At 40.7% G+C, this 14,397-nt stretch overlaps 1 protein-coding gene across 1 annotated transcript in view; it reads right to left on the bottom strand.

Moving 5' to 3' along the window:
- PLB1 (phospholipase B1) overlaps positions 1–14,397 on the bottom strand; it is an 81,868-nt gene that overhangs the window by 36,326 nt on the left and 31,145 nt on the right. Inside the window, exons 22-33 of the mRNA XM_074897062.1 lie at positions 13,513–13,564; positions 11,473–11,553; positions 10,087–10,152; positions 9,313–9,413; positions 6,465–6,546; positions 5,716–5,820; positions 4,956–5,051; positions 4,410–4,481; positions 3,305–3,364; positions 2,829–2,889; positions 2,054–2,112; positions 208–275 (exon numbers count right to left, since the gene is read on the bottom strand). Of these exons, the coding sequence (XP_074753163.1) occupies positions 208–275; positions 2,054–2,112; positions 2,829–2,889; positions 3,305–3,364; positions 4,410–4,481; positions 4,956–5,051; positions 5,716–5,820; positions 6,465–6,546; positions 9,313–9,413; positions 10,087–10,152; positions 11,473–11,553; positions 13,513–13,564 (903 nt within the window). The remainder of the gene's footprint in view (positions 1–207; positions 276–2,053; positions 2,113–2,828; positions 2,890–3,304; positions 3,365–4,409; positions 4,482–4,955; positions 5,052–5,715; positions 5,821–6,464; positions 6,547–9,312; positions 9,414–10,086; positions 10,153–11,472; positions 11,554–13,512; positions 13,565–14,397) is intronic.

The following is a 14,397-nucleotide window of genomic DNA, read 5'->3' as shown; positions in this document are numbered from 1 at the left end:
AAATCCATTGCTGAAAACATTTTCTGTGAAGTCACCCTTATGAGAAATCCTGGATCTTGATACATCTTCAGAAGAAATGCTAGCCCAAGAAGCAACTTTTTTTCCCCCAAATTTCTGACAGCTGAAAGCCCCAAAACATATGGAAGAGAATAATATTCTTTACAGGAGAGAATACACACCTCCTCATCACCTTGGCTGAAGGCTTACCTCCAAGACAGTCCCCGGTATTCAGTGTCCAAATCCAGCAGATTATCTGAGGCAATTCCTGTACCAGCCTGGACATTATTTTTCATTAATCAAATGAAATTAAAGTACAATTACTAACACAATAGTCATTCATGCATAGTCATTTTATTTACTTTTGAATGCATCTCTTCAAAAGCTTTATAAGGCATCTGGCTCTTCCCCAACCTTCCTCCTGAAGAATGCATCAATACCTTTCCTAATTATTTACAAGCATCATATTATGACGCACAAAATATATGATGGAGTTATGGAACAAAGGCTTGCTTCTCATGGGTCTAGATGAGCTGCATAACTCCTTTACTGTTGCATTACTCAAGAATAATGAGTATGTCTTGAACAAACACATAAAGCTTTCTGGCTAATGATAATAAATACTATATGAACTCAACAGAGAAAACAAACATACCTCAGAAATAAGCACCATAATACCTTTACACTGATTTGAAAAATATTGTGCTAAATAGAGAGACTTACAGTAGTACTACAACAAGGAGGAAAGCACTCTCTACACTTAACCTGAAGAAAGAGACAAGCTAGCAACTACATCCCTCCTAAACCACCAGCAGAATTCAGAAGCAGAGTGCCTGCCAGCTGTGATACTATAGTTTCATGCTAAATTTGGGTGCGGAGTAGTACTTCAGTACAGCACAAGACCAGGCAGACTATTTGCTGCTACTTCAGATTAAACCGTAATACTGCATTTTCTTCTATGTATAAACTTCACTGAATTAACAGAAAACCCGTGTTCAGAATAACTATGCACAGGCCAAATGCAGCTCTGAGACAGCAATGCACCACTGCACTTTCTATGAAAGCAGATTTTATTCTCAGTTCCTACAGACTCTATTTAGAAGCAGAAACACCTGCAGGGTCCTAGATATTATAATATGGCAACCACAGCCATATACAGAATATCTGTCATTTGTCAATATTGCAAGTTTGCATTCAAATGCTTCTATTTCAGTAGCCTCCTGTGTGTAGGAGTTTTAGCAACATGCCTGCCAGAGAGTTGTAAAGGCTTCATGGTTTGTACACACAATTTCTTTGTTGTTAAGAATCAGACTCAGAGAAACCTATGTTCCAATTACGTCCTTCTGACCAGTGATTCCTTTGAGCTGGCTAGAGAACTTCAGTCCGACCAGTATGAAAACATAAGGCAAAAAGACATAATAAGAATATAGGATGTCTGGATCTTGAGACATATTCCTTCTAGGCTACAAAAGATAATCATCGTCAGCAAGAACTACTTCTTCATAAAGAAATTAGCTATCAGTTAAAATGGGCACAATAAAAAGACTGAATATCTTTTGAAATGGATAAAGTCAGAGGGCTCTCACCCCTGTACATCCTTATCTCATTAATGCTGAAATGAATAAAATGCTATTATCCAACATCCCTTAGTCATACTCTGTTCCTGAAAGAACTGAGTAAAAAGAACAGGTTCACCAGTTTGCTCCTATTCAGAAAAACTTTGAAAAAAACCACAGTAACCTAGGGCTTGTGCTATGTCCCATTAGTTTCAACAGCATCTGATCTCTTCTGTCTCCAATTCAGCAAACTATTTTAGTACCTCTTTAAAGGATTTGCCTGTGTTTTTGCCTGAGTTCAAAATCATGTGAATATATGTGGGGGGGGAACAGAGTGCTGGAGAACTGACACCTTCTTTCTTGTTCTAGTTGCTAGACCTATTATCATCCGTGAATGAATGGATCTTTGCTTCTAGGTACAACAGCTATTTCCCCATCCACAGGAGAAGGCACATGTTTGTAGTTTTACCAAGCGAACAGTAAAAACACTATCTCCTTACCGTCAAAGAATCCCCAAGGGCTGCTATAATTTTCACATCAGCTGGCTTTAGGGAATGCACTGCAAAGAAAAGAAATGCAGTTTAGGAAATAGCTATTCTTTTTCACCACTGTATACATGAAACATGCCATTGCGCATTCTGATGCTCAGACATACTGTTTTTGCCCTACCCAGGTGATAAAACAGGAGCTCTCTCCTGCTCATCTCATGTGGTTGTAGCAGTAGCATATGTACATTATTCAGCATCTCAGTGGTTAACATTGCTACTGAAAAGACAGAATAGCAAGGAGCAAGTAACAGTAAGTTGCAAACAATATCCAGTACTGAGATGAAGGTACAACTATGTGGTATTAGACAAAGCAGGAACAACATGTTAAAGCAGTAAGAAGGCAGAGAAGGATTAAGATGATAATAGGAATTAATTTGAAAAACTGAATACTGCTATGTCCTAGACTAATATGCATGAAGCTGGATTTCCAGCTTCCTTCCGCAAGATTTAGGTGGTATCAATTATAGGCTATGTCAGCACACAAATTTGAATTTTATCACAAGATACTTTGAAGTTCTCCACTGGTAGTGAGTTAAATGCAGCTACTTAGAATGTTACCTTGCGTGTCAGCATGGCATTGTATCTATCAAGCAGCTGCTGGAAAGCATGACATCTTTTCTGAGCAGTACTTTTCAGAGTCCAGCAGACATTTTAGCAAAAATAAATGCTCATCTTGAAGGACAGTTGAAGGCAATACAGTCTCTTAACACAAAACGGGCAAGACTACCTGAAGTTGCAGGAGGGGAGGATGGAGACCTGTCCTCGCATAGCAGCTGGCTTCCATAACTCTAGATAGAATAAGAAAGCTGAATAGCGTTTGGCTAGCAAATATAGTCAGTAGTAACTAGAATCTTCCTAGTAGAGGCCATGTGGATAAACCAGAGACTGTTTAGCATGTAATTAAGCAGACAGATCTTGGTTGCTCAATTTAATAGTCATTTTCAGTATTGCATAGATTAGAATAGCATCCTGTAGTGATAACCATGCCATCTAAGCATGTGTTCTTACAGGTGTCTCTGGATGCATTTTTGCCTAATTCAGGGAGTGCTTTCCTGCTTTTCCATGGCTGAGGCCATGCACTCAGTCTCCCAAACCCCTTTGGCCAAAGACTGGTTTCACCTGTGGTACACAGCATGACTCATCTGATTACCATACAGGACGGAGGCAGCAGAGTAACAGCAGGTTGGTGAAGTTGACACTTACTAGAGTTTGGTTAGGGTATATGTAATTACTGTTCTTATATGTCCTCAGGAATGGTTCAGCCTACAAAACAAGGCAATCCAAGTCAATACAAAGCATCAGAATACATGGAGATTTCCATTCCCCAATCTTCAATTCTCAGATATCTGTAGATGATTAACAGCTTGATGGAAAAAAGGAATACCCAGAATTTAAAAAAAAAAAAAAAAAAAAAAATCACAAGAAAGGAATGGCATTTTTAAAATCTGTACAATAACAGTGTAATCTGGGGCAATATTTTTACACAGCCAGAATTTACAGAAGACACTCAGGACCCTGCTGTGTGCAATTAACAAGAAGCTTGTGGTTCCACTTCAAGGTGGTCCCAGTGACCTCTGCAGAGCTATGCTGACTGGTGCCATCATTGCTCTGCTTCCCCCACTGACACTCTATCATTCAGTGTAGATACTTGATGATCTTGACTAAGTAGGCTAAACACACTTCCCTCATGTTTTGGCCAATCATGTGTGACATGTGACTGTGAGGAAGCTTACTTCCAGGACAAGCTTGCCCTCCACCCCTTAATTGGGGTTGTTTAGTCTGGAGAAGAGGAGGCTGAGGGGAGACCTCATCGCCCTCTACAGCTACCTGAAAGGAGGTTGTAGAGAGCTGGGGATGAGTCTCTTTAACCAAGTAATAAGCGATAGGACAAGAGGGAATGGCCTCAAGTTGTGCCAGGGAAGTTTTAGACTAGATATTAGGAAGCATTTCTTTACAGAACGAGTTGTTGGGCGTTGGAATGGGCTGCCCAGGGAGTGGTGGAGTCCCCATCCCTGGAGGTGTTTAAAAGTAGGGTTGACATAGCGCTGAGAGATATGGTGTAGTCAGGAACTGTCAATGTTAGGTAAATTGTCGGACTGGATGATCTTCAAGGTCTTTTCCAACCTAGACGATTCTGTGATTCTATCTCATGGGGGAGTGTTCATACTGCTACTGGTGGCAGTGGTACAAACTATGTGGGGAAGATCCCCCTCATGGTGACAGCACTCTAGCCAGTTGGTAAAGGCTCACGTAGACTCCCAGCCACTCCTAGTACCTCCACATGAACACAGACACCCTTATAACTTACTTCACTTGGACATTTGAGAACAATCTCATCTTCTATTTGCTGATCATCTGTCTTCTCCCCTAAGGGTTCCAGCTGTGGGAAAAAGGGGAATGCATAGAAGAAATGTGAATGAGCATCAGAGAGTAATGGATAACACTGTGGTACCAGCCACTCAAAGCCTCCTCTGCAGCACAGCAAGACAACTGCAATGCCCTGCACCCATGCTTGTGGCTGCCTCCATGCACTGCTTCTTTGCATGCTGAAGAGCCTAATTCCCATACATCATAAACGTGGCCTGATGATCAATGTGACAAGCAGGCATCCTCTCCCTGAGAGAAGTCCCAACACCCCCAGCCTTAACATATCCTGAGATTTACTGGTTTGATATGACTGCTTTAGCAGTTCAGGTGACCTTTGTTCACACGGTCACTCTTTTCCTTTGTAAACACAGTTAAGAGTTCTGAAGAGATAGGGCTAGCTACCTAGTAGCTCCCCGGGTTTTTTTTTGCAGCCAACGGCAGGATGGAGAGGACAAGGACTGACTAATACAACCTTTAACAATCTTACCATGTTGTTCCACAAAGCACGTGCAGCCTGGGAATGAGCCTTCTGGCTGAAGTGGAAACAGTCTGGGGCAAAATATGAACTGTCTGGCAACCCCTCCTAGAGAACAAAACAGGTACTGACTGTCACAGAGGCAGTAAATATGCAACAAGCTGTGCATTATTCTCTCTCTTCCAGCAAAATATCCCAGCTGACTTCAAACTGAAGTGCCTGCAAAGGCCTCCGAGGCTAAAAGAATTAAACTAGGCCAGAGAACACTAGTAACTCAAAACTAAGATGCCTTTTAAACCTTTTTAATATAGCATTTCCAAAGTAATAGGGAATACAGACCACTATGGGTACAGAATACCTGGGCACAGATACTGACTGCATTCCTTATTTTCCCTGAGATTCACTACAGTCTTTTGAAGCATGTGGGTTTTCATACTGAAAGTCCTTTAACAAAGTACTGGAAGGGACTTTGTGATGTATGGGGGATAGAGGGCAGGTGCTCTCTGGTAAAGACTTTGAACTAAATATCTACTGCATGGTTTTCCAATTGCAGTGGAGTGAACTCAGGGCCCCAGGTTGTGTCTTCAGGGTCTGTATTCCTGTTGCCCATTACCTCCAAGTTATCCCATAAGCATTTTCTGCACTTTTGCATGTTATCGCAACTGAATATAATAATTAAGCCAGAAAACTTCTGGTCACATTTATAGCCAAGATAATTTTGTGGAATTGCACTAGGATTTAACGTAGGGACTGTTTTTTTGGTTGTTTTTACCTGTGTTTTTGGCATGTTCACATTCATTAGAAATGGCTGCATAACCACTGTGAAATCATCTGTAGTGTCATACCTTCCACTCTCCACTAACTGGCGGGTTCTCTCCTAAAAAGTCAAAGAAAGATGTTCCTTCTTTTACATTCAGCTCCAGTCCCTCTGTCCATTTACATCTCACTCAGGGATTCCCACTCACTAGTGCAGAAACCCAGGCGTGGCCATGGTTTCCATCTCACACCAGGCAGCCAACGCAGCTGTCTTGAGACATGCATCCCAAGCTTCTTTGCAGAGAGGCAGCCTGGGGATGGCTGCCTGACTGACATGGGCAGGCAACCTGCTCAGTAATTAGATTTTCTGTCAAAAAGATGTTCTTCCAGAACCACCGAAGCATTTTTGGGTTGGCTGACATCCCATGCCAGAAGTTTGTTCCTGAGTTATCATGTTCTTTGACTTAATCTAATCTCCAGCAAGATAAGAGATCAAAAAACTGCTGGCTCTCTTTACATACTCTACTTCGCTCTTTAAGAACTTTTCTTCTCATCTGTTTTGTTGTTTTAGTGAATCAGAGTGATAAAGATCTTGAGCCTACTCCCATCTCACCCTCACTTTTTTTTTTTTAAATCACAACTATAAATATGTCATTAAAATGAGTGAAAACTGTCCCCCCCCCCCCCCCAAACAGTAACACCTCTGTGGTCCTTTGATCAACAGGACGATGTCATTCAATCTGTAACAAATGCCACATGCCTCACCTGATACCTTCTGTTAAAGTAGACCAATTTCTTAAACTCACTGGAATTGTCCTCAGGGTTTATGACACAAGGGCACAGGATCCTGTGGGAGGACAACATGGCACTGAGATCTGCTCCTCTTTGTTCCCCCTTGCTCCCAAGCTGACAAGCTGTAGGGTTAAAAGCTTCTCCAAGGGGGATTTATCTGAAAGGCTGCTCAATAGGACCGTTAGCTCTCACCTCTGAGTTTCTGCACAGTCCTGATTCTTGAGCAGAAACACGCTTATTAGGGATGAATTCATGAACATAAAGTGAGGAAAAGGCTCCCTGCAAGCAAAAACCACACTGGCTGCCCACAGCAAGGTTTTGGCAGCAGGCATGACCTCTCAGAGGAGAGTCCAGGACTGCCTGTGCTGGCCACAGATGGCTCTAGCCAGCTTCAACAGACCAACCACAGGGCACAGCTGAGCCTGTCAGCCAAGATGGTGGTGCCTCTGTGAAAACCTGTTTAAGAAAGGGCAGAAAACACCAGAGAGGGAGAAGAGGAGAGAACAGTGGGAATAAGGAGGAGGTGTTCCATGGCAGAGCAGGCACTCCCCTGAAGAGACCACAGCCTGTGGATGAGCCCATGCCAGAACAGACACATCTGAATGACTCATGCCAGAGCACAGGACAAGAGTGAGAATGGAGTGGCAGAGAGATGAGACCCCAACCCCTGCATCACCCATGACTCACTGAAGCAACTAAGGGTACCCTGTGGCAGTAACAAGGAGGGAGGGGGAGGTGCTTGGAGTGAATTTGAGCCTGGGAATGAGGGAGGATAGGGTGTTTTAACTGTTTAACTTTTTTGATTGTTAGTTTCCCAATACCTGAATCAGTAATTAAATAGTTACGCTAATGGACAATAAATTCAGTTAAGTTCCCCAAGTCAAGTCAGCTTTGCCTGCAACGGTACTTGGTAAGTGATTTCCCTGTCTTTATTTTGACCCATGCATTTTCTTGTTCACATTCCTCTTGTTTTCTCTCCCATGCCGCTGGGGTGGGGTGAACAAGTGGCTGTGTGGGTGCTTGGCTGCCACCTGGGGCCAACCCACCAAAACCCATTCATAAGTACTCCTGCACAATGTGGATTGCTTCAGCAGAACTATGCAAGCATCTTTCAAGACAGAGTTCCCACAAATTCATTCTAATCAACAAAGCCAAAAATTGTAGGATGTTTCACATGGAGGATGGTAGAGCACCAAAAGAGACACCAAGACTGATGATGGAATCTCCACCTTTAGAGAGCCATACCAACCTGAGCCATTTTAAGTTTCTGTGAACTTATATTGGCCACCTTTATCTCTCCCTGAAATTTTGATCCTTCCAGCGCAAGAATTTTTTCTTCTGATGCTCCCTCTTCCTGGGCATGCCTCACTATTACTTGACAAATCCAAATAAGAAAAACAACTCCTTTTAAAAATCCTGTTATATGATCACAGTAAAGCATTCCCGAGAGAGCTCTTTAGAGAAATACCTCCTATAGAGATGCAGTTGATATGTGTAAAGCAGACACAGATCTCTATCACCTCCAAACTTGTCTTAATGGAGAGCAACTTACAAAACAAGATTTTACTTCTACGGTACATCTCTATGAAAAGCAAAAGAAACCTAAATTGTGTTTTTAAAAGTGTTTCAGCATCATAAGCAGGCAAAATTAGTGGAGACATTCTCATTTTAGGTTACTTGCTACAGATAAGCTTTCAAAATCAAAAGCCTCCTTCAGGTCCTTCTTCATTCAGTAGCATGGTTTTTATTATCACATACAAGGTCTGCTTAGTACCCTGTAAACTTGGCTTTCTGCCAGACAGGCAAATGTTAACTTCAGCATGGCACCTGAAATGATGGGGAAAGGTTACAAGTATCTTGAGATTATCTAATCTTAAAGGCTCCACTAACTATCCTTGTCCGATGATAAGGGTCTTGAGATACACGTGTGCTCTAGCCAGTAGTAACCTTTGTTAAAAAGAAAAAACACAACCGGTTATTGGAAGCACCAGCACTCTGAGTTTAAAAGGTAATTTTCCACTGACAGCAGCCAAAGAGCCCTTAAATCAGAGCAAAAGCATTGCATCTATGTTCCTCCTGCAAAACCACCTTTGATAGCTGCTCACACTCACAGGACAAGGTTATTCTGCCTGTCTGTCCAGAAAAGTGGAGATTTGCTTTTCTGAAACCAAGCAAGTGCTGCCAGGAGCAAGTCTTGGGGGATATGCTGGACCCTACCTGAGTCACCAGAAGCTCACTGAGGCACAGATCTGGCACCTCAGTGGCAGATTCACGCTGACCTGGAAGGATTGCTGAGCCACCGGGCAACGGGTAGTGCAATTAAGCACCCCAGATATCTACTTGAGAGACTAATTAACAATAAAACTAATAATCAGCAATGAGATTCCAGAGATCGGAAGCTACAGAAGAAAGAGCAAGAATTTTAAGACCGTAGAAAAGCAAATCTGTAAATAAAGCTAGTTTATAGTGATCAACTAAGAAAAACCTGCGTCATAATCTCTTCTCTGTCTTTGCCCAGAGTGCACAGCTGAGCTCTGTCTGATCTGGCTTGAACTCCCTTGCAGCAGAAGTGATGAATCATTAAAATGGCACCTCCACAAAAATCAGTAACAGCAGGGCTTACGTACAGAGACTGTGACAGATAGACAGGTATTTCTAAATGCTGTGTTGAAATCAACATGTAGGTACATCTGCACACACAAAGGTGTTTGGTGGTCTCAAATACTAGAACATTTTCCCTTTAAGAAAAAAAGTTTCCTCAAAAGACCTTGCAGCTTTCTGTGAGCAACCCCAAGAGCTGTAACACAAATCATCTTCAAACCTCATAAGCAGCTTTGGGCAGGTATTGTTTTCTGATGCATGCAGCTCCCGGAGGCTTGCTATGGAAAGCACTGTCACTAGGTTCACAAACGCCCGTGGAACCTGCCAAGAGAATAAGCAAACCCATAGCCAACAACTGAGCAGAGTGCCATCTTTGCCCATACACAGCCACAGCAGACCTCAGGTAGCAGCCTGCTGATTCACACAGCTTGCATTATTTATAAGAGGTGTTCAAAGTACTTTCTCAATAATTAATCCCCCACACATGCAATACTAAATTACAGCCCCTGCCTGAGCTGCTTAGTTCTATTTTAAATGCTGATGGCTGGTCACTTGAAAATGATTACTTCAAAAAGGTCCAAACAAGTTGTTACAGGTCTCAGTATGGCTCAGACACCTGATAACTCTTCAAGTACTCTCATCATCCTCACCTAGAATATCAGAATCTATCTCAAAGACCACAAAAAATATAGTTACTTGCAGTATAATGAACAAGCAAAGAATTTTCTAGCCATTGAATACCGTAAGTTTGTTCAAATCTGTTAATGATACTTTTTGATGTCATTTGTCCACAGCACATCAGCTAGAAATGAGCACATCCTTATTCCTCCGATAAAATACTTCTCCAGCCCTTTCTGCCTGTCACAAAAATTTTCCTGCAAACAAGCATCATACAGCAGTGCTCCTCAGATGGAAATTCTCAATCAATAATCAGTGACTGCTCTACAAACAGAACACGATCCCCACTCCCACATACTAGAAAAATTTGTTTTACCTCTCTGTGAAGTATGTCCAAGGCTATTTGCAGATTGTAGGTGTAGTTTTCAGGAGAATATTGTACCTGTTGAAGCAAGAGGATTGAATTTTATAATCAGTTTACTCAAGCAGGTACAACAGTGACTGTCTCACAAGAAAAGATCCAGCAGCCACTGGATACCAGTGAGAGAGCAAATTCAGGGGGCCTCATGAGACATTACATCCTCCTCCATCCCCAGGCTTGCTTGCGAGAGATCAGTTTGTGTAAAAGTAAGTTCGTTTCTGCTGTACGGAATATTACCAACATGCCTCTCATATGCTCCTTGTCTACCACAAATAATAACTGGCAAAGGTTAGTCACTTACTTGAGAATGAAATCACTTTATATACTGGCTTCTCATCAGCAAAATTTCCCTGTTCCATTTGAGTGGTTTAAACCCTTTAATCGTCTCAAGTAATCCAACTTTTACTTCTTCGCTTGTGGAACTATTCAACAGTCAAATAAACTGCCCTATGAGAAACACCTGTCTTTTCAGCCTTAATTCTCTTTAATTTCAAGCAGAAGTTGTAGGCCCCACTGGCCTACTCTACAGAGATAGACAGTTAGGTTATTTATTTCCTCAGTCACAGCTTACTAAGAGCATTGTGGTTGGCACTATTTGTAGCTGTGCAACATAAAGGAAGTACCACTGTGATCTTTGGATGCAGATGCATTATCTCCTTACCACCCACAGTCCTGTGGCTGCCATTTTGTGTCTGGGTCAGAAGCAGAACGTAGGAATGGTTATTTTGCTCCTTGTTTTATAACCATCTTGCTGTGTTGCTTTGCTGTTTTTCCCAAGCTGAAACTAACCACGCAAAATGAAAAGTATGTGCTCTGCTGCTTGTAAGACTCATCACTAAGTGAAAAATCTGCCCCAGCCTTTCACCTCCTCTATACTCACACATACCAAAGGCTATATACAGTATGTATATATATAATTATATACATATATAAAATATACTATATTATATAAAATTGCGTCAGGATGAGCTGTGGGTAGAACCATTTCCATAGCACTGAGTAAGACTTAGCATTGTGACTGCGCACAAGGCAAAGAAGAGCAAAAACCCTTGACCTTTTATCTACAGGTGATAAAGTGACTAGATAACAGAAAGTCATAGTTATCTGCAAAACAACGTAGCCACCATTATGTAATTTACAGGTGTTCTAAAGTTATAACTTCATTTATCATAACATCAAGTTGAACAACCTGAAGGTCTCAGTTACATTCCAGAGCTGCACAAATAAGCCCTACCTTATTTTGGTCTCACCCCCTGAGTTCTGCCCTCTCATTCACTGCAGTGCAGAGAGACCCTAGGCCCAGGCTAGCCCAGTTCATGCTGCAGGCATCAGGGGACTTACTGGATTGTTGCAGAATTTGCATAGGTCATTTCCTCCTATGAAAAGTGTTATGAGCTTCCAGTCAGTCTGCATATTTATTCTCTGCACACACAAGGAGTTGGAATGAAAGTTGGTAATTTAAATTTAAAAAAAAGAAAAAAAAGAAAAAAAAGAAAGGTGAGAGGGGCAGCAGGCAACACACTAAACACCAATTTAACATTTCTCATGTTACCGGGCTATAGTTCTCTAAGCATCAACAACAAAAATTAATTTGTAGTCATGACTGAAGATGTAGAAACTACTAGGATCTAAGTAAGGTTTATAATATCTGTAGCACCATGCAAAATTATTTGCTTCAGAAAACTATTGCTCAAAATCCATCTGTATGCTTTTCTTAGTAATATCTTGTGTACACACTGAGTGACAACTCCTACAGTTCTAGGAATATACCTTTATTGCAAAAATGATGGTATATATTTTCCTGTGCCATAAATAATGCAGCTATCCTGCTGGAAAACCCAGGAGGGCAATATATTTTACTCTTGCTGTGAGACAAACTGCAAAGAATAGAGGAGCAATATTAACTCTGTCTAGCAATACTGGTAAAAAATTATGGCACTTTTTGCTATGGAAGGATTTTGCAAAGGTATAGCTAATGCAACGTAATTATGCTACTGTAAACATACACCTTCTTAGCTTTAAGGAAAGGTTCAGATATGCTTAGTACCATGTAGAGGATGTTGTACTCAATATCTTAATGCTTCAACTTCAGTGCAAAATACCACTAAGAAAAGCAGCAATAGTACATCAGCATCCAGTGGTTTAAAAACATGTATCTTCAAAGGCAGAAGGCAACATATCCCAGCTAGTAAACACACTGGTCAGTAGTTTGGTCTCAAAATGTACTTAAAAGATGGAAAAATTTTCTTCCTGCACTGAACAGGTCTTTTAAAACAAGAGGAAAAAAAAAAAAAAAGGAGCTCTTAAATCAAAGATATATGACCTCTAATATGAACATTCTTTCTAGTTAGAAAGTTTATTAATTGGATAACAGGTTTTTGTATTCATTTCTGTTGTGTTACATTTCCAAGCCAATAAATACGACAGAGTAGTACTTAGGAGCCTCGAATGTTTTGAATGAAAACCATCCAACCGCTTCATTGTTAGTTGCTATCCCTTTTAATCTCATTTCATATACAGCCATCAGAGTGAAATCTTGTTTACGAGAAAGTGAACCAAAAAGGAAGGTACTGCAAATATTTTTGCCAATATGTATTCACCAAAGTATTTATACTAGACACATACACATAGTTATCTTGAAGGTTGTTTGGCCACTTTCCAAATGCACAATTGGAAAGCCAAAATAATATCATGTAACTTAGGGCACTGATTACATAGCACATTTGTCAAATTACAAATAGCAAACATTCAAAGCAGTAGTTGAGGTTAAAAATATGCAAGCAATCCTCAGCCTAATGTCTTTTACAGACCATTAATCAAATAATTCTTAACAACAAATGTGTAAGGCAAATATCAGCTGATGACTAAATGAAAGAAGGGAATAAACTGTTTTTAAAGAAAACAAGGACTTTCCTTACTTCACATGTTCAGTCCACATGATTTGCCACTTGTTGTGAGCAAGCTTTTCATCCTAGCATGTATCATTACTGCTGCAAAAACCATGTGCTTACAAGACAGTTAACAGTACCACAGCAAAATCCTAGCAAAGAAAAAGTTCTGTTATCTTACAGGGTGACGTAGGTTGGGAAGGGAAGCAATGGCACTGAATCTACCAGCCATTCGTGGTAAAAATGATAAGAAGATAAAAATTATCTGGGTTTCACAGTAACTATCACATGCTGGTAAAAATTAATTTAGAATAAAGCTATAGATTATTTTGTACTGACTCAGACTCTGCACTGGGGAATATTAGGCTGTGCACTGCTGTACCCATAAGCTTTAGTGTTTGACACCCACTGTTGGCATCTGCTGTTGGTCTGTTAGAAACTAATGATGTCAGGTAACTTCATTCTTAAGAGATTAATGACATGTTAAACTCACGGTATCATTCTTCATGCGGTCCACTAGTCTTCTAACCTGTGCAGGAACATCCCTAAAAATAAAATCATAAAAGTAAAATAATATAAATAAAAAAGGAATCCTGCACAGACAGCAAGGCAAAGAGGAAAGCTGATGAATGGACATCCCTCACATAATGGCTAAAAAACCCTAGGAAAGCCCAATTTTCATTGAACGAAAGGTATGATATCCAAAAAAGGCTATATTTTGAGATAGTAATGGCAAAAATTAGAAAACAATTAGCATCCAACAGGCATTTGACACTTTGCAAGTGCTGCATAGTTATCCTTTTACATGCTATAGAGAAAATACAGTGTGCTACCACAAAATAAATGGACTTTTCTCCTTCCTGACATCAGACAGATACTATTGATACACATATCACTGAAGCATCTGTGCTTGTATCAGTGTTATTACATGACCTCAAGCCACTGAGGCATGTCTATAAGAAGTGTTACCAAGAAAAAAAGATAGGATATGAATTTTACTGAAGACTGGGCATAGTGTTCTCTAGTTAATTCCCAGCTCTGCCACAGACTGACCATAAGCAATACACAATTTTCTCTCAGTTTCTCTACACTAACTCTTGGTCTTGCTGACAAGAGGGTTTGTATATACCTCCTATAAAATGGGGATATTCTTTCTCGATATTCTTTCTCTGACTCACAATAGGGATGCGAAGCTTTCTGAGAAGTGCTTGTAAAGCGCTTTGGGCTTCTTGGTTGAAAATACTAGAGAAAGCACCACTTTTGCTTCTAAATTTATTTGACCCAGGTTAGAAACACTGCAAAGTCCCCATCGCATTTCTTGACCTTCATCCTAGAGATGGGCTAAAGAAATATATTTCTGTTTGCTTATCAGCCTTAT

Source organism: Athene noctua, chromosome 1 (assembly GCF_965140245.1).
Source record: "Athene noctua chromosome 1, bAthNoc1.hap1.1, whole genome shotgun sequence".
NCBI lineage: Eukaryota > Metazoa > Chordata > Aves > Strigiformes > Strigidae > Athene > Athene noctua.
The sequence above is the reverse complement of the archived record's forward strand: the minus strand, read 5'-3'. Positions and strand labels throughout refer to the sequence as shown.